Below are 25,921 nucleotides of genomic sequence, written 5' to 3' on the forward strand. Positions count from 1 at the left end.
AGCTCTACCACTTCTTGCTTTTATTTTAGAAAATAATCTGAAATCAACGTTCAAAGAAACGCTAAAGCATCTCAGGATAATTGTGACAACACCCATGTCCACAGCCGAAGCAGAGCGCTGTTTTTCGACACTGGCTCGTATTAAGACATTTTTACGCAACACAATGACCGAAGAACGACTACGGTATCTGCTCTGGCAATGATTTCTATTGCGAAAGACCTTATTTACGATATGCCTGACTTTGACGATAAAGTCATTTCTAAGTTTGTGAATTTAAGGCATAGAAGAATGGAATTCGTGTTTAAATAAAGCGATAACACTGCGGTCGTTGAACAAGGTTCTACCGTATTCATTTGTGTGGCCAGAGCGAGTAGACTGTACTTCATTCGTCCTGTAGACTCACTAGAAGGCCTATCAGTCGGTACAGTAATTTGAATGAACTTCTTTATTACAAGGCCATCCAACGGTAGTTCCATAATGTATATAGCGCTGTGAACGTATTTCAGATAGACTTCAGTGGCAGTAGGCACACTGAAATAGTTCAAGATACATTAGTGACAGTAGGTGCTGTACATTTAAATAGTTCAAGATACTTTAGTGACAGTAGGTGCTGTACATTTAAATAGTTCAAGATACTTTAATGACAGTAGGTGCTTTACATTTAAATAGTTTAAGATACTTTAGTGACAGCAGGTACTGTACATTTAAATAGTTCAAAATACACTGACTGACAGAGCAAATGCAACACCAAGAAGGAGTGGTTCGAAAGGGATGAAAGTTGGGGAAAAAACAGAGACGGCACGGACGAATAATTGATGTTTATTTCAAACCGATATGCAGATTACACAATGCGCACGGCATCGACTCAGGAGGATGTAGGACCACTGTCATGTCCAGGGACACGAACCTTCATCAAGTAGCAGCACATAAGTAATACATAGTGATTATTTTGGTAACTCAATCCACTGGCCTTGCTGTCGAAGCAGCCATGTGTTGGGGGTGATATAGAATGACAGTTAAAAACAGAGTTGTGTGAGGTCAAGAGGCCTCACGAGGAAGTCGATACGGACAAATCTAAAAAGTCACGTCCTGTCGTCTGGAGATGGCAAGAAAATGGGGGTAGTTTGAAGGATACGATACTTAAAATTAATGGGCGACCCAATTAAGTGAAACGGGACGCAGTGTCATGTTTATGATGACAAGTATTAGAAATGGGGAAGTTATTTTATGAGCATAGGTTTAAGGGCGAGAAGTCAAGTTCATGTTAATAAATATTGCCACGTGCATAGTGTGGGATTTGAGATACATGGGGGAGGTGGTAGCACCAATAGTAAGCCAGTAAGGCTTTATCTGAGAGGAGGGGAGACCCTCATATCATATTGCTAGTCCCTTTAAATACGTATGTAATTGAAGGAACAAGCGTCTTATTGCATTAGTCTTCGCTTTGGGAGCCTTGCCTTCCGCTCACGTTAGAGGGTTGCGATCAATTCTCCAAGCGGTCTCGCTACTTAGAATATTTCTTAGTAGATCAGGTTGAACGGTGGTGCTAACACTTGGTATTCACCATTCATACTTTGATTCTCGACTTAAGCCCGAGTTCTTCTGGGTTTTATCGTAGTTGGCAACTTAAAGCTTGAGGAATCTCTGTGAGATTTCACGATACTCTGTTTTTAACATCGCTTAGCATTTCAGTGGTACTCTAATGCTTTAGAGTCCACTTGCATTTACTTGGAGTAGCCGTTCTGAGGAAGGCTAGTTCCAGTACGTCACAATACGTGACCGACTTCAATTGTACGTGTATATTCTTTGTACATCATCTGTCAATATACGCACATATATAGGAAATCATATGAGTTTCAACTCTTAACAACCAACTTACCTAACGCCTATAAATTACCATCTTATATCCCTTTCGTTTTTAGTACTGTTGTTAGCCATCAGGTGATTCCACTCACCGCTCGGCGTTTCACCTGTTGGCCGGGATACGACAGGAGAAGAAAAACTGGTGTCAGATGTGGGGTTGGTCCTGAGTTCGACGTCCATCCAGGGTTGTTTAACTCTTAACCAGGCGTTGGTGGTTTCCTAAGCGGCTGTCTATCCTAGTAGACTGAGGGGCGGTCGGAAGAAAGAAGAAGAAGTCCGGAGGCTGTCTATCCTAGTAGACTGAGGGGCGGTCCGAAGGAGAAAGAAGAAGTCCAGCGGCTGTCTATCCTAGTAGACTGAGGGGCGGTCGGCAGGAGGAAGAAGAAGTCCGTAAGCAGACAGAGAGCAGAACCAAGAAGGCGCAAGGGCTGGCCCACGGAGTAGCAGAGGGATTCATAGGAGTCCAAGGAAGGAAGACGCAATCGACCCGGCGTACCTGCACGTCGTCAGCTCACCATCAGCACGCAGTAGAAGACCAAATATTGTAAGGTAAGCCAAACTCAAAATCAGTATGTCTAATTCTGAAGTGGGAAGTGCCAGTGATAATTCAGATAACAATTATATTAATATCAATCAAGCGTTCAAGTTAATCGGAGATCCTTTTGACGGGAGAAATCGGAGTAGGTTGAAAGAGTTCTGTGCAAATGTAGATTCAGCAATAGAATTTGTTCAACCAGATGAACATCCGCTGTTTTTTAAATATGTTCTTACCAGAATAACGGGTGAAGCTAGAAGCAAGTTATTAGTAAGACAGGATGTTACGAGCTGGCCAAAAGCGAAGGCAGCTTTGTTTGAAAATTATGGAGAGCGTAGGACTATTGATCATTACGCATGTAAAATGTTTAAAGCACAGCAAAATAAAGATGAATCTGTAATAGCTTGGGGTTCGAGAATGGATGCAATGGTAAGCGAACTTAAAGAAGTTGCCACGGCGAGAGTCGAACCGGAGGCAAAAGTTCATAGAGCGAATTTAATAGGAGAGTTAGGGATATCATGTTTTGTACAAGGATTAATTGATAAAAGCATTCAAACGATTGTCCGTAGTAGGAACATTACGGATGATTTCGGTTTAGCAGTTGAGGTAGCGGCCCAAGAAGAGTCGGCCGTACTCTCAAGTAAGGAAAAGCACGGTGAATCAGTTAGGAGAGATAAATATTGTAGTAAATGCAATAAGAAAGGACATTCGGCATCCTCATGTTTTCTTAAAATGCGACCAAAAGAAGTTAAGGCAATAACGTGTTACAATTGTAATAAGGAAGGGCACTATTCACGAGAGTGCAGAGTAATAGTTTGTAAACGTTGTAAGAGAACAGGGCATGTAGAGAAAAATTGTAAAAGTATTACAAGGGTAAAGGTTACGAGAACAAGCAGGCGGAAAACTAGAACAGGATCATGACGCAAGGCCGGTTATAGGTCCTAAAAGTGTTCACATAGGCCAAGTACACAATAAGTGTAATAACAATGAAGGGACAGTTTTACTATCTATAAATGATGTACACGGACCTTTTCGATTTTTAATCGATACAGGCTCAGAAATAAGTGTAATAAAGAAACAATGCGTACCGAAGGAAATAAAGATAGATACAAGTGATAGATTAAAATTGCTAGGAGTTAGCAAAGGAACACTATTCACGTGTGGAACCGCGAAGGTAACTTTGGGAACATCTCAATGCAAATTGCATGTAGTAGATGATGAATTTCAGCTGTCACAAGACGGATTGATAGGTAGAGATTTATTGAAAGATTCTGTAATTAATTTCACGGAGGAATTCATAGAAGTAAATGGTGATAAACATAAAATAGAAATTAGAGAAGCTAAAGTAATAACAGTACGTCCGAGAACGGAAACTATGTATGCGCACGTAATGAAAGTAGAAAAAAGTGACGCACAGAAATGTTCACAATCGAGAACTCGAAGAGTAATCGAACTAATTACGGCAGATCATATGTTAAAGAGTGATAGAGAAAGGATATTTGAAATATGTTCAGAATGTAATGATAGATTTTATTTAGATAGAAAATTAAACGAGATTACGATCGGTAGCATGTACCCTATACCAGGTACTACAGAATTAATTGACTCGCTAGGGAAGGCGAAATATTTCTCAACGATTGATTTAGCCAATAGCTATTATCAAGCTGAAGCAGAGAAAAAGATATTGAAAAGAACACATTTTCGGTATTAGATAGGCATTTGATATAAATTTATGCAAATGACGTTCATGAGATTAATTAGCGGAGTAAATGGAACTAAGTGTTTATGCTAATTATATTACAAGAAACACAGTATTTTCAGCATTAGATCGGAATTTTGAAAATAAACGTATGTCAGTGACGTTCATGAGATTAATGACAAATGTATTAGCGGAAGTAAAGTGAATTAAATGTTTATTAAATGAAATTAAATTATATGATTATTTTGAGATTCAGTAAAATAATAATAATAATAATAATAATAATAATAATAATAATAATAATAATAATAATAATAATAATAATAATAATAATAATAATAATAGTAAAATGATCGACGTTTTTTGGAAGTTAAGAGAGATTTTCTCAACCCACGACCACGAAACAACTTAAGGGATTTTTGGGGATTATCGGGATATTACAGACGTTTTATACCAGATTATAGCAAAATTGCTAAACCACTGTATGAACTTTTAAAGAAAGAAGTAGACTATAAATGGGAAACTAAACAAGAGGAAGCATTTCAGACTTTAAAGAATAAGTTGATAACGTATCCGATTTTACAATATCCAGATTTCGAGAAGCCGTTTATTGTAACAACCGATGCAAGCAACGAAGCGTTAGGCGCAGTATTGTCGCAAGGGAAGGTAGGAAGCGATTTGCCAGTAGCATACATATCTAGAGTATTGAATAAGGCAGAAAGAAATTATTCAACAACAGAAAAGGAAATGTTAGGAATTGTATTTGCAGTAAAGTATTTTAGACCGTATGTCTTAGGACGAAGGTTCACTGTAGTGACGGATCATAAACCACTTAAATGGGTATTTAATGTGCAAGATCCAACCTCAAGATTGCTAAAATTTAGATTGAAGTTAGCAGAATACGATTTCGATGTTGTTTATAAACAAGGAAAGTTAAATACAAATGCAGACGCACTGAGCAGAATACACAAATTAGATGAGGTTGAACAAGAAGAAGTTTCAGAAATGGAAACAGATGAGAAATTCACAGAGAAATTAACAGAGGATGAAAAGAAAGAGATTATGAAAGAATTTCATGCATCTTTAGTTGGAGGACACCAAGGCATTACACGCACGTATGCTAGGTTAAAAGATTATATTGAGTGGCCAGGAATGAAGAAGGATGTAGAGCAATACATTCGATCATGTCATTCATGTCAAACTAATAAGTTTACGAAGCCAGATACGAAGGCGAGTATGGTTATCACAGACACACCGCAGATTGTGTTTGAGAAAATAGCGTTAGATGTGGTTGGACCACTTCCACTTACACTCGACGGAAACAAATTTATTTTAACGTGTCAAGATCAGTTATCGAAGTACTTAGTAGCAGTGCCAATGAAAAATCAAGAAGCAGAGACAATTGCAAGGGCATTGATGGACAATGTAGTACGAACATTTGGAATACCAAGTGTAATATTAACTGACCAAGGTAGCAACTTTTTGAGCGAAGTAATGAAGAAATTATGTAGATTATTAAATATTAGGAAGATTCATACTGCCGCATTTAGGCCACAGTCAAACGGAAGTTTAGAGAGGTCTCATGCAGTATTAGCTGAATTTCTGAGACACTATGTATGTGGAACCCAAGACGATTGGGATAAGTTCATTTCAATGGCAACTTTTGTATACAATACAACGAAAAGTACGTCAACTAATTTCACACCATTTGAATTAGTATTTGGAAGAAAGGCGAATATACCAGGGACATTGCAGAGAAAACCAAACGAGAAGAATTATAATGAACACGAAAGCTATGTGGAGGAATTAGCTCGAAGGCTTAGAGAAAGTCACGAGGTAGCACGTAAAACTCTAATAGAAACCAAGTTGAAAATTAAAGTCCAGTATGATACAAGAATAAACGAAGTAACGTTTAAAATAGGAGACCAAGTTCTTTTAAGAAATGATTCAGTAAGGCGAGGTCGTAGCAAAAAATTAAGTCCAAACTTTGTTGGCCCGTACACAGTACAGGAAGTTTCAGGAGTGAACTGCGTTTTGAATATGAATAAGCGAGGGAAGCGCGTTACAGTACACAGTAACCGATTAAAGTTATATATTTAAATGAGAAGGAAAATTGTATGTAAATACATTGTGAACAACCAGTAATAAATTATAGGCAACACAAGGTAACACAAATCTGTTACTTGCAGGTCAATGGCGCTGATAGCAGCGGCGATCGCAGTGATGGCGATATTTACGAAAGGAGGAAAGGCAATTGATTTCCAGCTCCAACCATATGAGTCCACCCCAGGGGTTTATTTCGACAAGCTAGGTGAAGTTCAACTCTATAACACTGAATGGAAGGTAGTAACTTATGTAAATTTAGAAGCGTTAAATGATGCGTATAATGTTGGTAAGAAATACATTCAGAGAACCATGAGATTGTGTTCAGAACTGGAAGTAAATTTAACATATACGTGTGAGAATGAGGTAAAGCTTTTAATTATGCAATTAAATAAAACTCAAAATTTGCGTGAATTAATAAGACAAACAACTAAGACTGAGGAGAAGGAAAATTCAGATCAGAATAGAATGAAGCGAGGAGTTCTTAATTTTGTAGGAAGTATTGCTAAAATTTTATTTGGAACCTTAGACTCGCGAGATGCAGCCTATTATCAAAGTCACATTAAGGATCTTGAATCAGAGAATTTGTCGATGTTAAAAGTCGCGAAAGAACAGATGATTGTAGTAAAAAGTACGTTACAATCAATGAATAGCTCATTGTATGACGTCGCTAAGAACGAAAAAGAATTAAGCGATAATATAGCAACAATACGGGGATATCTGAAGGATGAGACTGAGCAAATAGAAAGCGCATTTAGGAGAACGGAGATTGAAATCGCGGTCAATAGGCATTTAATTGACACGCAAGGATTCTTAGCGCAATTAAAAGATCATTATGAGATTCTGTTAAATGGAATAATGTTGGCTCAAAAGGGAGTCTTACAACCTCAGATTATAAGTCCTAGTGATATAATAAAGTCGTTTTCAAAGGCACAGAATAATTTCCCACCAGGAATGACATTACCTGTTGAGTTGAGACTGGCTTATGGCTATTTAATAACTAGAATAGCAGAGATTGAAGTGTTCATTACTAAAGAGATACTTGGTTACATTGTAAAGGTACCTTTGGTAGATAAGGTAAAATATGATCTTATTAAGGTTATACCATTCCCAACAAGAGTGAATGGTGAGGTAGACAACTTTGTTTTTATTAATAGTGAAAATGAATTTATTCTTTTGGACCAGAACAGGCAAAATTATGTAATGTTAACTGAAAATCAAATTAATAATTGTAAGAGGTTGAATGATAAACTTAAGGTATGCAAACAAGAGTTTGCTATCAAACTAGCTCATTCACATGAGGAATGCGTAGTAAAATTGTTGACAGGGGCACAGGTTATGCCACAAGATTGTCAAAAAAATGTAATTAGAGTACAAGAAGTGATGTGGTTTCCCTTAAGAGAAAATAAATGGATTTATATCGCTCCACAGGAGGTAAAAATAACAGTAGTATGTCAAGAGTTGCACACAAGTGATGTTAAGTTAACAGGTACAGGAATAATAACAATGTTTAATAAATGTACGGCCTTTGGGCCAAAATCAAAAATTCAATCTTCAAATGTACTTAAAACAAATAGTACCAAAGATCAAGGGTTTGTACCTGATCTATTGTTACAGTATGACTGTTGCGATCATTTAGGAATTAACACTAAATTGAGTCAATTGCAGGATGAAGGAAAGATACCGTTGGTAAATGTGCTTCACCATGCAGAGGAATTAAAATTAGCAAGTCATAAAGTAGAGGCAGTTGAAAAATTAATACTTGAACAGGAGGATGAATTAAAGCAAAATCATAAATTGGATAAGTTGAATTTTCTGTCTTATATAGGTGGAGGAACAATTGCTGTTATTTTGTTATTATTATGTTCCTGCTGTTGTTGCAAAAGGATGTTGCAAAAGATTTAGACTTGCTCATAAACTGTCAGAGCTAGGAGATGAGTGTTGCGGAAAGGTATGTATCCGCCAAACTATAATTAATAGTCCTAACTCACATTGTTCAGACAAGGACGTCACAGTGCACTTTGATAGACAGGAGTATGTAAGAGGTAAGCGCGTAAATGAGCGCAGGGGTAGAAGTATGACAGATCTTACTACTTCCAGTATAGAGCTTAATGAAAGGTCTCTCATCAGAGAGCCAAGGAGGCAATAAAGAGGGAGCGTAACCACATTAGTAAAGTAAAAATTTCAATGACCATTGTATAAGTAATGAATCACTAGTAAGACAGTGTTAAGGCTGTAATGTAACAAATGTAACTTTAAAATTATTAAAGTAAGAAAAAAAGACTTGCCAAGGGGCAGAGTCGAACAGGCAACCTTATGTTAAGGTAAAATTTCATGAGACTGGCCTAACAGGTACAGTTCGGGCTTGTCGAGCGAGGCAAGACCCAAGCGTCCATTCCTATGAGTTTGGTACGGGTAATGTATCAGTAATAACTGAACAAAAATTTGTGAGACTGGCCTAAGGAGGCACAGTTCGGGCTTGTCGAGGGTGGCAAGACCCAAGCGTCCATTCCTATGAGTTTGGTTCGGTTAATGTGTCAGTAATGACTGCACAAAAATTTGTGAGACTGGCCTAAGGAGGCACAGTTCGGACGTGTCGAGAGAGGCACGGTCCAAGCGTCCATTCCTATGAGTTTGGTACGGATAATGTGTCAGCAGTGACTGCACAAGTTTGTAAGACTTACTCAAGAAGTATAGTCAGGGGAACCGAGTTGCTATTGCATTCTCGAAGCCGGCCATTCCAAGAGTTTGGTACGGAAGTAAAAACCGACCAGAGAAGGCTGGAAGGTAAAGTTGTATGTACTGTGAAGCATATAAATTGATATGTGTTAATTACTGTGAAATGTGAAATAAGAAAATGTGAAATGTAAATGAGTGATATTAAGTACTGTAAAATGAAAAAATGAAGTGTTATATGTACTGTGACATATATAAATTGATATGTATTAATCACTGTAAAATGTGAAATGTAAAATGTAAATGAGTTATATTAGTACAGTGAAATAAAAAATGAAATGTTATATGTACTGTGAAACATATAAATTGATATGTATTAGATGTTAAATCTAAACTGTGTTATATTAAGTACTACATGTACTGTGGAATATATGAATTGAAATGTATTAATGCAATATGGTTTACTGTGAAAAAATATGTTAATTGTAATGTGAAATGTATTATGAACATTAATTGTATGAAGGGTAAAGAGAATTGTATTAATGTCAAAATGTAATAAGTTGAAGTGTATCTATGAAATGTAATGTAATATTGCTAAAATGTAATGTGCTATGTAAGGTACATGCGGTAATTAACCCTGTATGTACGTGTACTCAGGTGGAAACCAGTTGCATGTGTGGCAACTAGTTTCTTTCCTAAGGGGGGAGGTGTCATGTCCAGGGACACGAACCTTCATCAAGTAGCAGCACATAAGTAATACATAGTGATTATTTTGGTAACTCAATCCACTGGCCTTGCTGTCGAAGCAGCCATGTGTTGGGGGTGATATAGAATGACAGTTAAAAACAGAGTTGTGTGAGGTCAAGAGGCCTCACGAGGAAGTCGATACGGACAAATCTAAAAAGTCACGTCCTGTCGTCTGGAGATGGCAAGAAAATGGGGGTAGTTTGAAGGATACGATACTTAAAATTAATGGGCGACCCAATTAAGTGAAACGGGACGCAGTGTCATGTTTATGATGACAAGTATTAGAAATGGGGAAGTTATTTTATGAGCATAGGTTTAAGGGCGAGAAGTCAAGTTCATGTTAATAAATATTGCCACGTGCATAGTGTGGGATTTGAGATACATGGGGGAGGTGGTAGCACCAATAGTAAGCCAGTAAGGCTTTATCTGAGAGGAGGGGAGACCCTCATATCATATTGCTAGTCCCTTTAAATACGTATGTAATTGAAGGAACAAGCGTCTTATTGCATTAGTCTTCGCTTTGGGAGCCTTGCCTTCCGCTCACGTTAGAGGGTTGCGATCAATTCTCCAAGCGGTCTCGCTACTTAGAATATTTCTTAGTAGATCAGGTTGAACGGTGGTGCTAACACTTGGTATTCACCATTCATACTTTGATTCTCGACTTAAGCCCGAGTTCTTCTGGGTTTTATCGTAGTTGGCAACTTAAAGCTTGAGGAATCTCTGTGAGATTTCACGATACTCTGTTTTTAACATCGCTTAGCATTTCAGTGGTACTCTAATGCTTTAGAGTCCACTTGCATTTACTTGGAGTAGCCGTTCTGAGGAAGGCTAGTTCCAGTACGTCACAATACGTGACCGACTTCAATTGTACGTGTATATTCTTTGTACATCATCTGTCAATATACGCACATATATAGGAAATCATATGAGTTTCAACTCTTAACAACCAACTTACCTAACGCCTATAAATTACCATCTTATATCCCTTTCGTTTTTAGTACTGTTGTTAGCCATCAGGTGATTCCACTCACCGCTCGGCGTTTCACCTGTTGGCCGGGATACGACACCACCGCGAGCGGCGATGCACGCAGAAACACGTCGAGGTACAGAGTCAATAAGAGTGCGGATGGTGTCCTGAGGGATGGTTCTCCATTCTCTGTCAACCATTTGCCACAGTTGGTCGTCCGTACGAGGCTGGGGCAGAGTTTGCAAACGGCGTCCAATGAGATCCCACACGTGTTCGATTGGTGAGAGATCCGGAGAGTACGCTGGCCACGGAAGCATCTGTACACCTCGTAGAGCCTGTTGGGAGATGCGAGCAGTGTGTGGGCGGGCATTATCCTGCTGAAACAGAGCATTGGGCAGCCCCTGAAGGTACGGGAGTGCCACTGGCCGCAGCACATGCTGCACGTAGCGGTGGGCATTTAACGTGCCTTGAATACGCACTAGAGGTGACATGGAATCATACGCAATAGCGCCCCAAACCATGATGCCGCGTTGTCTAGCGGTAGGGCGCTCCACAGTTACTGCCGGATTTGACCTTTCTCCACGCCGACGCCACACTCGTCTGCGGTGACTATCACTGACAGAACAGAAGCGTGACTCATCGGAGAACACGACGTTCCGCCATTCCCTCATCCAAGTCGCTCTAGCCCGGCACCATGCCAGGCGTGCACGTCTATGCTGTGGAGTCAATGGTAGTCTTCTGAGCGGACGCCGGGAGTGCAGGCCTCCTTCAACCAATCGACGGGAAATTGTTCTGGTCGATATTGGAACAGCCAGGGTATCTTGCACATGCTGAAGAATGGCGGTTGACGTGGCGTGCGGGGCTGCCACCGCTTGGCGGCGGATGCGCCGATCCTCGCGTGCTGACGTCACTCGGGCTGCGCCTGGACCCCTCGCACGTGCCACATGTCCCTGCGCCAACCATCTTCGCCACAGGCGCTGCACCGTGGACACATCCCTATGGGTATCGGCTGCGATTTGACGAAGCGACCAACCTGCCCTTCTCAGCCCGATCACCATACCCCTCGTAAAGTCGTCTGTCTGCTGGAAATGCCTCCGTTGACGGCGGCCTGGCATTCTTAGCTATATACGTGTCCTGTGGCACACGACAACACGTTCTACAATGACTGTCGGCTGAGAAATCACGGTACGAAGTGGGCCATTCGCCAACGCCGTGTCCCATTTATCGTTCGCTACGTGCGCAGCACAGCGGCGCATTTCACATCATGAGCATACCTCAGTGACGTCAGTCTACCCTGCAATTGGCATAAAGTTCTGACCACTCCTTCTTGGTGTTGCATTTGCTCTGTCAGTCAGTGTACTTAGGGTGATGAAGAGTCTGGATCGCTGCCTTCTTCGAATGGACACCAACATTTCATTCCACAGTTTCTCTTAAAATGAAGATGGCAGTGAAGTAGGTGAGAAATGATCAAGTATTTAACATTGTGTGGTGTGTATCCGGGTATGCATTTCTTTACTCATGTGTGCTTAGTAAGAACGTAAATTTGTGAAAAAGTAGTGTGCCCCTCCGCCAGTTCCCCTCAGCAGCTGCTGCTGTAAATAATTTGTTTTAATAAACAGCATTTAGTTATATTGTTCCAAATTTCAGGAGCTAAATGAACAGTTGGCTGATGAAAACACTGTGGAAATAAAGGTGGAACCTGATCATCTTGGCTGGTATGATGAGGAAGGAGGGACAGAAATCTCAATGGAGGAACATGAATTGGAGGTAATCTTCAGTTTTTAATGTTTTTTGCTTGTAATTCATTTGCTTTTGTATATTATACAGGCTGGCAGGCAAATTTTCTAATAGATTGCAGCAAACCAAATAAGTGACGTTGATTGCAAAGCTGAACTGTGAAAATAATAACTGGAAAGAAATCATATTATGTTAGCCAACCAATGGGAACAATGTAGAATTATATTTGTGAAAACCTAGTTATGTTCTTGCCGGCCCTGCAGTATAGGGGTAGCAGGCCTGCCTCTTACCCGGAGGCCCCGATTCGATTCCCGGCCAGGTCAGCGATTTTTACCTGGACCTGAGGTCTGGTTCGAGGTCTACCCGGCCTACATGATTACTAGGGCTCGGATGTTTAAGACCTAAAAATAGCCCAAATAAACAAGCAAATATGACCTCAAAAGTGATGAAATATGACGTAAAAATTATGAAATATGACCCGAAAATGATTAATATAAATATGGCAATTTTAAAATAAGTTATAAATCAAAACGGCAATATTACTTTGATACACATTTGTTAACTTTATTCTTACTTTCACATTAATTTTCTGAATATACATGTTTAGCAGTTATTCACAGTCCTTGATTCATTTATGAAACATTTGTGAATACATACCTATAAAGTACTAAGTTCGCTAAGATTATCAGATCATACAACATTTTAAAAGTCAAAACCTGTTTGTTCCCTGAATTGGTGGTTTGAAATACAAGAAAATTAGAAATCAATATATTTTTAAAATATTTTGGAAAGTTTAAGCCCAGATTTCACTAAGATTACCGAAAAGCGTTAAAGTTGAAATTGAGCACCATGAAACAAATTAAGTAGACGTCTTTCAATACGTTATGGTAGAGCAGCAGTGCAAACTCCCATACCTTTTTCATTTTCATTCTTCTCATCTTGAAATGTACTGGTACCCTCTCGTTTAAGAACATCATTTACCTTGCACACACAACGAAAACAGTTTTTTCGATTAAGCACGTTTTGAAGTTTCCGTTTTACACTGTCCTCAACTATCCCATGTGATTGTTGTACTGAAAGTTCAACACTTCTCACAATTTCAAAACTTGCATGAATTTCTAAGCTAGCAGCTTCTAAATGAGTAATTGCACTCAATATAATTCCAAAGTTGAACTTAATATAAATACCAGACTTTCTGACAAACTGTTGGAAAAAAATTCCTGCGCAATTTTGATCCAAGAGGCAGAGTATTCCACTTGTATTAACTACAGATATGATACCGAGAACCAGTTTTGTGAATACTAGTTTGTATTAGGTAAGTTGAAGATGATTTTGTACAGCTACAGCTGTCGTCAAACCGCCGAAATATGACCAAAATATGACGTTTCTACGAAAATAGCTCAAAATGTAACATTGTGACAAAAATAGCCAAAATATGCATTTATATGACCAATAAAAATTATTTTATTGCGACGATAATCACTTGATTTGCACCAAAATCCCATCCGGCAAGAAAACAGAGACAAAGAAAAAATATGACTTTTCCTAAACATCCGAGCCCTGGTGATTACAATTGAGGAGCTATCTGACAGTGAGATAGTGTCTCCGGTCTAGGAAGCCATGAATAATGGCCGAGAGGATTCATCGTGCTGACCACATGACACCTCATGTGCAGGCCTTCGGGCTGAGCAGTAGTCGCTTGGTAGACCATGGCCCTTCAGGGCTGTTGCACCATGGGGTTTGGTTTTTGCAGTTATATTCTCTGTCTCATATTGTTATTACTCTATTTCACCGCACATAACACTATCCTCCACCACAATAACACGCAGTTACCTACACATGGCAGATGCCGCCCACCCTCGTCGGAGGGTCTGCCTTACAAGGGCTGCACTCGGCTAGTAATAGCCACACGAAATTATTATTATATATTACTCTATTTCAAGGCAAGTATACCTGAACTGATAATACTGGTACTCTGTATTTTGTTCCTCACTTCAAACTAATCATCTTCAGTGGAAATACACACAGCATTATGTACCAAGGATTGCTGATGTAGCCATGGTGATTGCTCCCATTTCAACATCAGTAAATTTATTTCCTATTATCTTCTTCTTTTTCCTGACCTTTTCTCAGTATACTGTAGTCTGAACTTATGTGGATTTGGTGCAGTTTTACAGCTGGATGCCCTTGCTGATGCTAACATGTGTAGAGGGTGGTTGTATTCAATATTGCACATTTCTGTGGTATGTGGTAGTGTGTGTTGTGTGTAGATGAAGAGAAGTGGTTTACTTAGACTAATGCAAACACCCAGTCCCCCATTGATTAGAATTAACCATGTGTTGTTAAAATCCCCAACCTCGCTGGGAATAGAACCTGGGGCTCTGTAAACCGAAGGCCATTACTCTCGTCGTTCACCCAAGGAGCCGGACTCATTTCCTACTATTAATAATTTTTTTAAATATTCTTTTTATAGTATTTCATTTCAAACTTCTTCAAAATAATTACAAGATTGCACTTGCAGAGATGCCAACTATTACGATTAAATCGTAATAATTATGAATTGCCCATCATAATTAGCCTTTACGAATCACACACCACAAATTATGATTTTTTTTGTTGATTTTAAATCTAAGTGTATGAAGTGATCAAAAGGATACACAAGGAATGCCATTACAGCTTGAATTCTCAGAATATGATTTTCGGATTTCTCAGTAATCATTCATACACCTTTCCTGTCCCTCGTTTAAGAATATTTCGAGTTTTCACGCCCCGAATGCAGTGTGTGCTTCCAGTACCGAAAAAATAGGCACCTGTGAAGTGGTATATCTTGCAGAGTTGTTGTCATTGTTCGTCACTAAAATTAATACAAACACGTAAGTCAGATATAAATAAATTTTCTAACATTTTCGTTTCTAAAAATATCAACAATCCCACTATACAAACAAGCTCATCCCCTCGCTATGCTTCCTTTATTTAGATCTAAGAATTTCATTTTTGGTCCATATTGAAATGAGAACGTAAGATAGGTAACTTAAAAGGGTCCACCTTTTGTATTGAAAAGGTGAAGCCTTTTAAGTTACATATCTTATGCTTCCTTTAGGCGTTCCGCTCCACAAACCACACCAGCCTTCAATGTGCCGCCCACTTCCATCTCCCCTTCCTACTCCCTGCCAAAGCACACTCACTCGTACAATACAAGGACTGCTAACAGAGCGACAAGCATTTGTCACGAAGCTGTAAACACTACCAGACATATAGGCAACAGTCGGAGGGGTAAGTGAAGATTCTTTTTAAGGCGAGGCTCACACAGACTATTAGAAGATATTTACACGCAATTTTTCCTTGTTACAGATATATCAACATGCTCAAGTCTAAATTTGGAGTGTTCACATCAAATTTCAACTTTAAGTTAGAGCGTCCCTTTAGACTAATGCCCCATACAAGCACACAACGCTTTAGGAATAAAACAACAATCAGACTTCTGACATATAACAAGTCATTCCAGCATTAAGTCAACAATAGGGAGAAACTACAATATTATTTTGATAGACATGCTAAACCCAATTAGCTTTAATTCATAAGATGAAGAAACATGAAGATTTAATGACGTTTAAATGTTCTAAGAACACAAATAAAATATTTTAGCCAGACCTCAAGTAAAATTTTAATTGGTTCATTAACAGAGTCTCATTCATTTTCTATATTTAAGAGACAGTGTTATCTTCAAAATTTTAGACAATTAATGTTTTTAGCTTAAAGAACAAACTTTTTAAGAATATAATAGATTAAATTGAATATGTATGTAACAGTAAAGTTTTTAAATCCATAAATAAGATACATACATGAACATTGTAATTAATTAAGATAGTCAAAGAATTTGGTAAAATAGCATATGTTTGTAAAGTACTATAAATTAATTTAAAAGTTCGGGGTCAAGATCCTAATCAACCTTAGAGATGCTGTAGTGGCTGATGATGCTCAGAAAAAGAGCGAAACATGTACCACACATAACAATATAGTAAGGATGTAATCCTAACTAAGTTAATTGTGTATTGAATAGGTGGATTTTCTCCCAAGTCTTCCCAGCCCAAACTTTGCAACTTTTTGTAACGCTACTCTTTTGTCGAAAATCACCCAGAACAAATCGAACTGCTTTCTTTGGATTTCTTCCAGTTCTTGAATCAAGTAATCCGGTCTCAATTCGGGGTCTTACCAGAGAGATATATGCCGTTTCCTTTACTTTCACCTTTCACCCCATCAAAGTTGCAATTAAAACTGAGAGGACTTTTCCTATTTGTGAAACTCACAATCTTAAGAATATACCTTTAAAAAAAAAAGACAAGATCTGGAAAGAAAGAGAGAGAAAAATTAATGGGTTTAAAACCCTCGGATATCTAAGAAAAGAGATTTCGTCACAAATGTATGTGTCTTAAAAAAAAGGAATATTCTTAAGATTTAAGCCTTGAATATGGTGGTTATGCAGCACTGGTCTTTGCCATACGACAGGCGATCTCATAAGGCTTCAGATTTCTTCTACCAGAATAGCTCAGTTTGAAAGAAAATTCCTTACAAGTTAAAGGTTTTAAATGTTCTGATTTGGATTTAGTACCAATCCCTTTCCGAGGCCAGAATTTCGATCTCCCCAGTCAACACACTGAAACTATCACATTCCAGCAATGCTTGCAACATTTTTAAGTAATGTTGTTCATATTTAACATTTTAGAAAGATTGTTTGCAAAAAATGTTAAACTACCTCATTAAATATGTGTATGTTTGTTCTCCAGTGTTTTCTCAACAGTTCATAAAGGAACTTCCATTTCAAATACGGACAGCAACATGGACATTGTATTCTGTACGAGACGTTATGGCAGGCATGTCATATTTCAAGTTATATTTCAATTTTAACATTGAAGACAACAAAAGTTTTTGCAAAAAGTGAGGTCAGTTTGTGTAAATAATGTGTATATATTTATATCTTTTGCGTTACTCAAATAGTCCTTAAAAAGGCATTGGGTTCTTCCATTTTTTTCAATTTCTGAACAGTGTGTTTTGTAATCTACCACGTGATTTTATGGCTGATGAAGCCTCAAATAGAGACGAAACATGTCTGTAATATATTTAATGTTTTTTTAATAAAATAGTTTTTCACTTGTAAAGTGATGTGTATTGATTGGGTGGACCAAAACCTAACATCGTTTCTTAGTTTTAACTGTATCAATACGGGTCTATATGATGAAGTTCGTAAATTGTACTACTGTAGATTTTAGCAGCCCGTAAACCGTAATTCTTAGAACAATGAAATTCTTTTCGTTTAAATGACAGTGTTTCTTGATCTTGGAACGTGCATGCGCAACCCCTCCCAGCGGTGGTTCCTCCACAGCGCGGGAAGAAAGCACAGGCAGTGCTGAGTCAGACATGGTGCAAGATAGATCTGTCGCACTGTGATTTTTTCGCAATGATATTTTATGATTATAAAAAGAATCAAGTGCTGAAGAATACCATTCTTCTTTGCTGCATATTTTTGGTAAGACTTCCCCTTCTAGGGCCACAGTTGGAAATTGGTTTTGCGAGTTTTCAAGGGGTCGGCAGTCAATTCAAGATGAACCGTGTCCCGGTCGCCCAGCGACAGCTGTGTTTCAGGAAAACATATATGCTGTGAGGAAAATGATCAAAGAATATCCACATCTTACATTTTGTGACATTGAAGGGACCGTAAATATTGGGTCAACAACAGTGCAGACCATCGTTCACAATTATTTAGGTCTTACCAAGAGATGTGCCCGCTGGGTGCCACATTCCGTGACGGAAAGACGAAAGGAGGCGAGAGTGAACTGGTGTCGTTTCATGCTAGAAAAATTCAGTGGAGGGCAGTTTCAAGACACCTACAATGTCATCACAGGTGATGAAACATGGGTCTACCATTATGACCCTGAAGCGAAGAGACAGTCTTCTGTGTGGAGCTTTCCAGTGGAGGAACCACCCACAAAAGTTTGATGAAGTCAGAGCTCTGGAAAGAAGATGGTGGCAACTTTCTGTAATGAAAATGGGGCATCTCACCTCTGTGACCTTGGACACACATTGTACAGTCAATGCTGAATGGTATGTGAATGATTCTTCCCAAAGTCCTCTCTACATGAAGGTCACAGCATCCAAAGTCCAGGAGTGGGCATCATCTGCTGCATCACGACAGTTCATCTGCGCACAGGGCTGCCAGAACAATAGACTTTTTGGAAAAGGAAAAGTGACTTCTTTCTGTTCCCTAAGACCAAGGAAAAAATTCGTGGGCGGCATTTTTCATCAGATGAGGCCATTGCAGTGTACGAGGCTGCACCAGGTGACATTCCGAAAGAAGCTTGGACTGAGACGTTTTCTAAGTGGTTTCAGAGAATAGAAAGATGTTTATGTCCTAATGGAGAGTATTTTGAAAAGTTTAATTGCTGTTTTGCAAATAAACACTCTTTTCTCACACTCTGCTAAAAACTTTCGGTATAGCCCTCGTATAAGGCATATTGAATCTGTGAAACACAAGTCACATGGGAAAAATAAGTCTAATAAATCAGTAACAAATCTATTTGTCAGTAGTGGGGAAAATAGTATTACAAATGCAGAGTTCGTATGTACATCATTCGTTGTTGAACATAACACCACCGGGCGAGTTAGCTGTGCGGTTAGGGGCGCGCAGCTGTGAGCTTGCATCCGGGAGATAGTGGGTTCGAATCCCACTGTCAGCAGCCCTGAAGATGGTTTTCCGTGGTTTCCCATTTTCACACCAGGCTGTACCTTAATTAAGGCCACGGTCACTTCCAACTCCTATCCCTTTCTTATCCCATCATCGCCATAAGACCTATCTGTGTTGGTGTGACGTAAAGCCATTAGGAAAAAAAAAAAAAGAACATAACACTGACCTGCAAATTTAAACTTTCTGATCATTGCATAATCTTCAAATAGTGATTTTTCATATTTCAGGCATGCTGAATCTGGATCTAAAGTCTTCTTTTCTCCATCACATTGGGTGTCTTTGCAAAATCAAAATTCATGTATGAGACTCTCGCATACATACAGGATTAAATCCTTAAGTGGGGAGCTTGATACACACTGACTCACTCCCAGATGGGGACCAATTTCCCTGATTGAAGAAAATATTTAATTACTTGCTTAAATCAATGTTGGACTAAAATGGACTATAGAAGGCCCTAAGAGAAACATTTACTTGAATACAGTGTATTTAATTGTTGAAAAATCATATTATTTTAATTTTTCTCTACTTTGTGCAAGAACGTACTAAGTGATTTCACACTGTGATACCGAGCTTGTTTCTTGTTCTGGTTTTCATTTTTACAGCAACTTTTACCTGAATATTTTAGGCAGTTTACTAACAATCTCTGCCTGGAAGTAAATGTTTCTGTATACGTAAATTGTAGATTTACAAAGTTTACATGTAGGCTACTTAAAAGATTTATAATGGAATAAAATATAATACCCACGAAATTTTCTGTTATGTTGGTTAGCGCTTTTGAGGGATCCAGTTTAAATACCTGTGGTTTATAAGGGACACACACAGACTATATTACATTACACTACAGATAATATTTACAGTCTTCACAGTGTTATGCCTTTTACAGCTGTTCATTATGATACACACGGAAATCCCGGCTTCGCACAATTTGTATGATTCCATTTCGAAATGCGATCGTTTTCTTCGTATGTAAACTTTCCATCCTAGCCACCCTTTTCATAACAAGGGGTTCTCATCAATCGACACTTTGCATCAGGGGTATAAGCTTCCGAAAATTTCTCTAACAGGTAGTCAAGTACTGGTTTTATCTTGTATATTTTGGGAGGAACTTGTCATTTATATCCCTGATTGTCAGAGAAATGTAAAAAGCTGTGGACAAAAATCTAATGATGATGATGATGATGATGATGATGATGATGATAATAATAATAATCGTTTCATCTTGCTAAACTGGGTTTTATGTGCGATAATAATAATAATAATAATTTCCCTCACTGAGTCTGAGTAAAAAACCTACACTGGAGGGTAAACATATTAATAATAATAATAATAATAATAATAATAATAATAATAATAATGTGGCTTTGTGTCCCACTAACTACTTTTACGGTTTTCGGAGATGTCAAGGTGCCGGAATGTAGTCCCGCAGGAGTTTTTTGCACGACATTAAATCTACCGACACTAGGCTGAACTATTTGAACACCTTCAAAAACCACCGGGTTAGAAGGCCAGCCAGCACCTCAACTGTCTGAGCCACTCAGCCCAGCGAGGAAAAATCTCCTCTGTGCCATCAGCTCATAGAAAATAAGCGTAGTCAACAAGCGTTTTCGAGAAATATAGAGTCCTAATTTAGGTTTCTGTACAATCCCCTGTGGCAACAGTATGGCCATAAGAAGCTTTATTTCGTCCTTATTTGTCCGGACCCGGTCTTGATCTCGACTCCTTCGTTTCATCTTGCTAAACTGGGTTTTATGTGCGATTTTCTGCTGGACATCTTTTGTCTGTTCAACTATATTCTGACATCAAGGAATACTTAAAATATTTCGTTTGGTTTTATTTTCCCTAAAAACTCTCCCTTTATGTCATGAAGGAATTTTGGATCAAAGCGGGACCCTCTTTATCCATTTTCAGTCTAAATTGACGAAGAACTTCCACTGTTTGGAATATTATCAGTATTACCGTCACCACTGTCACTGTCATGATCGCTACTTGAACTGGAATCAAATGTGTTGTCTCTTTCGCGAATACTGAACATTCGCATCAGCTGGGCCCGAACCATGCACATTCCAGCCTGCAGTACTTATTCCAGGTAAATTCCTATCACTTACGAATTCCCCTTTGGCAGAACTTACTTCACTGAGATAACTATTCTCCCCACTAAATTCCAACATTTCGTTTATCATAACCCGTAAATCATCTTTCTCTAACGGTGGGGGCTGGTAATTCATTTTAGACATTTTAGTAGGAAAAATGTAAGGAATAGAATTGAATAGAACCCTGGTCTCTGCCATTTGGAAGGAAATAATGAATTGTGTCTGTATTACAGATGCGTACAATAATAAATATTGTGTAACTCGCATTGAACACACATTCCATTCATGAAGAAATAACTCAAGACTGGAGATAATAAATCAGGTCACAGTTCTAATGTGTCATCAGAGAGGTCTGTTCATTATCATATTCTCTAGAAATCCCTTCTACAGGAATATCATTGCATCCAAGGGATTATTAGGCAATGAGCTAAAGCTTCAGCGCAAGGCTATTAGGCTTTAGGTCATTCTTGCCCGGACGTAAGCTGCGTTCGCTATGATGCAACTCGTGGATAACACATTGGTATTAGGAGAAAGTAGTCGAAAAAATTCACATCAGAGGGCAAACTCATCCAGAATACGCTACTGAAAATGAAATAAACCTCTGCAGGCATGCGACTGAGAAAAAAATATAATTAATATCAGTGTTCCCCGCCGAGCAAGCGATCTGTAGCCACAGATCTCGCTGCATCACCCACCGAACAGGTTAATTTACTATATATTGTCACATGTAAGGAATGCTTTTTTCCTCGTTATATGTATTCATCAGAACACTCCTGTATTACGTTATTGTATATCTGTAAACACTACATTGCACTCACTGTTTTATTGGTAACATGTTCTAGAATGACAGTTAACAGTTTTAATTTTAATCCTGATATATTTTAAGAAACCTATTTGTGCTGCTTTTTGCTTGTGAACCATAGTTGGATTTTCTCTCTTCAGTAACCAGCAGTAATCGGCCAGCGTATTCTTGCTCCATTTCTCTTCGATCCTGGGGAACCTTTCTCCTTGCTCTTCACTCATCATTTCTAGGCTTAATGTTGCTTGGAGTACAGTTGCAAATTTAAAGAATGAAAGTGGTCAAATGAAGTATAACACTCTCATGTTATGTATGTTGTTTTTTCAGTGCCACATAGTAATGCACAAACAGAAAGAATTTTTAGCATAGTAAGAAAAAATAAAACTGAATATATAGGTACCGGTACTCATGTACAAATACATTGTCATTGCTCCTCATTGAGAAACTAAAGAATGGTTCTGTATGTTTCAAGAAAATATTCACTCGGAAACAGTTACAAGAGGTGGCATGCTACAACACTATATTTACACCAGAATAACTAAACAGGTGTTTAAATATTTACATTTATTTTAGGTTAGGTATATTTTAAAAGAGAAAGTTTGAGGCGTTCGTGTCTATGCTTCCCTTTATACTGCGATTAACCGATTACTGATTCCCCATTCCAAAGATTGGCAGGTCTGGGGGTCATGTGGGAGGAATGGAGGAGGATAGATTACATAGGAGATAATGGACTGTTTATTTATTTACATTTTATGGCCTTCATTGGACCACTCTAGCCAACTTTATATAAAGATTTTTTTAGTTTCCTGTCAGCCCAGTACTTCTTTATTCTCTCTGATCTTATCCTTCTTTCTTCATTGGAAATCACCCTTCCTATTGTCTGTTGATTCTGATTTGCAGTCTGGTTTGTTTGTCTGTGAGTTTCTTGATTTTGTCGGTTTTGTTTCTTACGTCTTCCACTGTAATTTGTAGTTCATCCATATCTTCCTTGATTTCTGTAATCCACTTAATGTTGCACTTACTATTCCATAATTTTTCTATTATTCTCCTGATGATCCTGTTCTCTGGTGTCCTGATTAGATGTCCAAAAAATGAAATGCGTTTCTTCCTGATTGAACTCATTACTGGTTCTATTTCCTTGTAGACTGTTTCATTAAAAGCTACTCTCTAGTGTCCCATCTTTTTGGTATGATTTGTTGATGCATGTTCTAATGATTCTTCTCTCTATCTTGAGTATTTTGTCTATTTGTGCAGTGTTAGTTGTTTTGAAGATGGTTTCACTTGCGTATGTTATTTCTGGTTGAATGACTGTTTTGTAATGTTTTAATTTTGTTGCTATTGACAGGCCTTTTTTTGTTGTAGGTATTCTTGGTGACATATTATGCTCTGGTCAGTTTATTTATTCTGTTATGCCATGCTGGCTTTTCGTTGAGGTTATATGTTATGATTTCTCCCAGATATTTAAATTTATCTACAATTTTGATTTGTTGGTTTCCTATAGCAATTTTGTTTATGAGTGGTGGGTCAGTAAACATGATTACTGTCTTTTCAAAAGATATTCCAAGACCAATTTTCTGTGCTATTTCCTGTAGTGATATAACTTGTTGTCTGGTTTCCTGAATATTGTTGGACAAGAGAGCAAGGTCATCGGCAAAACCTAGGCAATTTAAACTTATGTTGTCTTTGGGTCTTCCAATTCGGATGTTCTTTGGGTTACTCTTGTACCATTCCCTCATTATATATTCCAAGGCACAGTTGAATAGCAGTGGTGACAAGCAATCTCCTTGTCTCAAGCCTGTTTTTATGATGAATGGCTCAGAGAATTCCCCTCTGAACTTGATTTTTGATTTAGTGTTGGTTAAGGCGAGTTCAATCAATTTGATTAATTTTGGATGGAGCCCGAAATTTCTTAATATTTTCAACATTGAAGGTCTATGGATACAATCATAAGCTTTTTTAAAGTCCACAAAGGTTATTGCAAGAGGTTTGTTTTGCTTCTTGTAATATGCTATGGCTAATTTTAAAGTAATGATTTGTTCTGCACAGCTTCTCCAAGGTCTGAAGCCTCCTTGGTATTCACCTAATTCTTCCTCTAGTTGCTCTCTGATCCTCCTTTATAGGATTCTGGAGAAAATCTTGTATGTGCAGTCTAAGAGAGAGATACCTCTGTAATTATCTGGATTGCTTTTATCTCCTTTTTTGTGGAGTAGGTGGATTATGGCTGTGGTCCAATGTACGGGGAACTTTTCTGTTATCCAGATTTTTGTTAGGGCCATGTATAAGGATGTTCGAACTGTATAACTGGCATATTTCCACATTTATGCAAAAACTTGGTCTTCTCCGCATGCCTTATAATTTTTCAACTCCTTGAATGCTGTTTCCACCTCTTGGATTGTTGGGGGATTTATGAGTTCACGCTTGGTTTTGATGGGCGTGTCTGTATTAATTGCTAAAAGTTCCTGGGGTTCTTCATAATTCAAAAGTTTAATGAATGCTTTTGCCATGATTTCGGCATTTTTCCTTGTCATTGTGTGTCGTTTTTCCATCCTCACTTTTCAGCATTAATGTGGAAGGGGCAAATTTTTGTACTTGTCTTCCAAACATTTTGTAAAAGTCTCTGGAATTGGTTTTGTGGTAGTTTTCTTCTATTGAGTTGATTAGATCCTTCTGTGATTGTCTCTTGGTTTGCCTGATAATTTGTGTGAACTTTTCCCTGATATTTTTGAGGTTGGTTGCACTTTCTTCTGTTTTGTGTGTTTGAAATTTTAACCATGCCTGATGTCTTCATGAATTTTGTCACATTCTGAGGTCCACCAGGCATGTCTTTTATGTGTGTTCAATGGGGCTAAATTTTCAGCTTGTTGCCTGAGAATTGGAACCAGTTCTTCTAAGTTATCTGTCAGTTTTATGTTCTGTGTGACTTCTCTATATTTATCATTCCTAATTAACTGGTGTGGATCAAAGTTCCTCTTTTGTTTATTGCGTTTTGGTTTCTTTTTTAGTGGTGTGAACTTAATTTTGATTTTGACTATGTAATGATCTGAACCAATATCTACTCCTCTTAATACTTTAACATTGTAGATTTCTCTGTGGAAGGTTTTGTCCATAAATACGTGATCCAGCTACGATTCCCCTTTTCTCCAATCAGGATGTTTCCAAGTTTTAAGTTTGTTGAGCCTGTATTATGGAGGGTAAGAGAAATAGAGGTAAGACTTGGTTACAGTACTAATGATTTAAAGATAAGGAGTATAGAACTAAATGAGGTCACAGAACTAGTCACAAATGGGGGATTGTGGCGGCGGTTAATACATTCACAGGGGTTTGCAGACTGAATGCTGAAAGGCATAACAGTTTATAATGAAGATGTAGTCCTATGTATGTATGTATGTATGTATGTATGTATGTATGTATGTATATTGGCTAAATATAATTTCACAAGGATGCCATCAATGTTCAACTCATGGATAACAGTATCTGTAAACAAAATTTTCTCCACTGTCTATAGGAGGAAGCTAGCAGTGATGTAAGCAATACCAGAGAAGATCGTGCAAATAAGTAAGTAAAGGAAGTAATAATGAAATTGATTTTTAGGTTGATTATTGTTGCTTTTATATTTTATGGAGGCAAGGAATTACATGACCATCAGCCTCACCTGCTTGTGTTATAGCTGTGTAAAGCTTTAGGTTAGTCTGTTAGCTTGATGATCTCATTCAAAGGAAAATCATCATTATCACAACCTAAATTTTGTTTATAATTTTGTGTGTTCTTGGCCCAGAGTTCAGAATGATGTGTTGAGATTGTAAGTAAGGTACCATCACTGTATTTTCTCCTAGCAAATGATTGAAGAAATAACCACTTTTAGATCAGAATTCACTTGAAATACAGTAGAAGTCCGTTATAGCGAGAATTCGTAACGGCGAAAAATTCACTCGCTATAACGGATTGTCGTTATATCCGATTTTTGTA

General features: G+C 38.2%; 1 protein-coding gene across 6 annotated transcripts in view; it reads left to right on the forward strand.

Annotated features, from left to right (window-relative positions):
• The window catches only part of LOC136874940 (zinc finger protein 723), a 108,432-nt gene that overhangs the window by 48,580 nt on the left and 33,931 nt on the right, over positions 1-25,921 (forward strand). For all 6 annotated transcript variants that reach the window (XM_067148652.2, XM_067148655.2, XM_067148654.2 and 3 more), the window contains exons 4-5: positions 12,238-12,357; positions 25,461-25,510. In XM_067148652.2, coding sequence (XP_067004753.1) covers positions 12,238-12,357; positions 25,461-25,510 — 170 coding nt within the window. The remainder of the gene's footprint in view (positions 1-12,237; positions 12,358-25,460; positions 25,511-25,921) is intronic.

This window comes from Anabrus simplex, chromosome 5 (assembly GCF_040414725.1).
Source record: "Anabrus simplex isolate iqAnaSimp1 chromosome 5, ASM4041472v1, whole genome shotgun sequence".
NCBI lineage: Eukaryota > Metazoa > Arthropoda > Insecta > Orthoptera > Tettigoniidae > Anabrus > Anabrus simplex.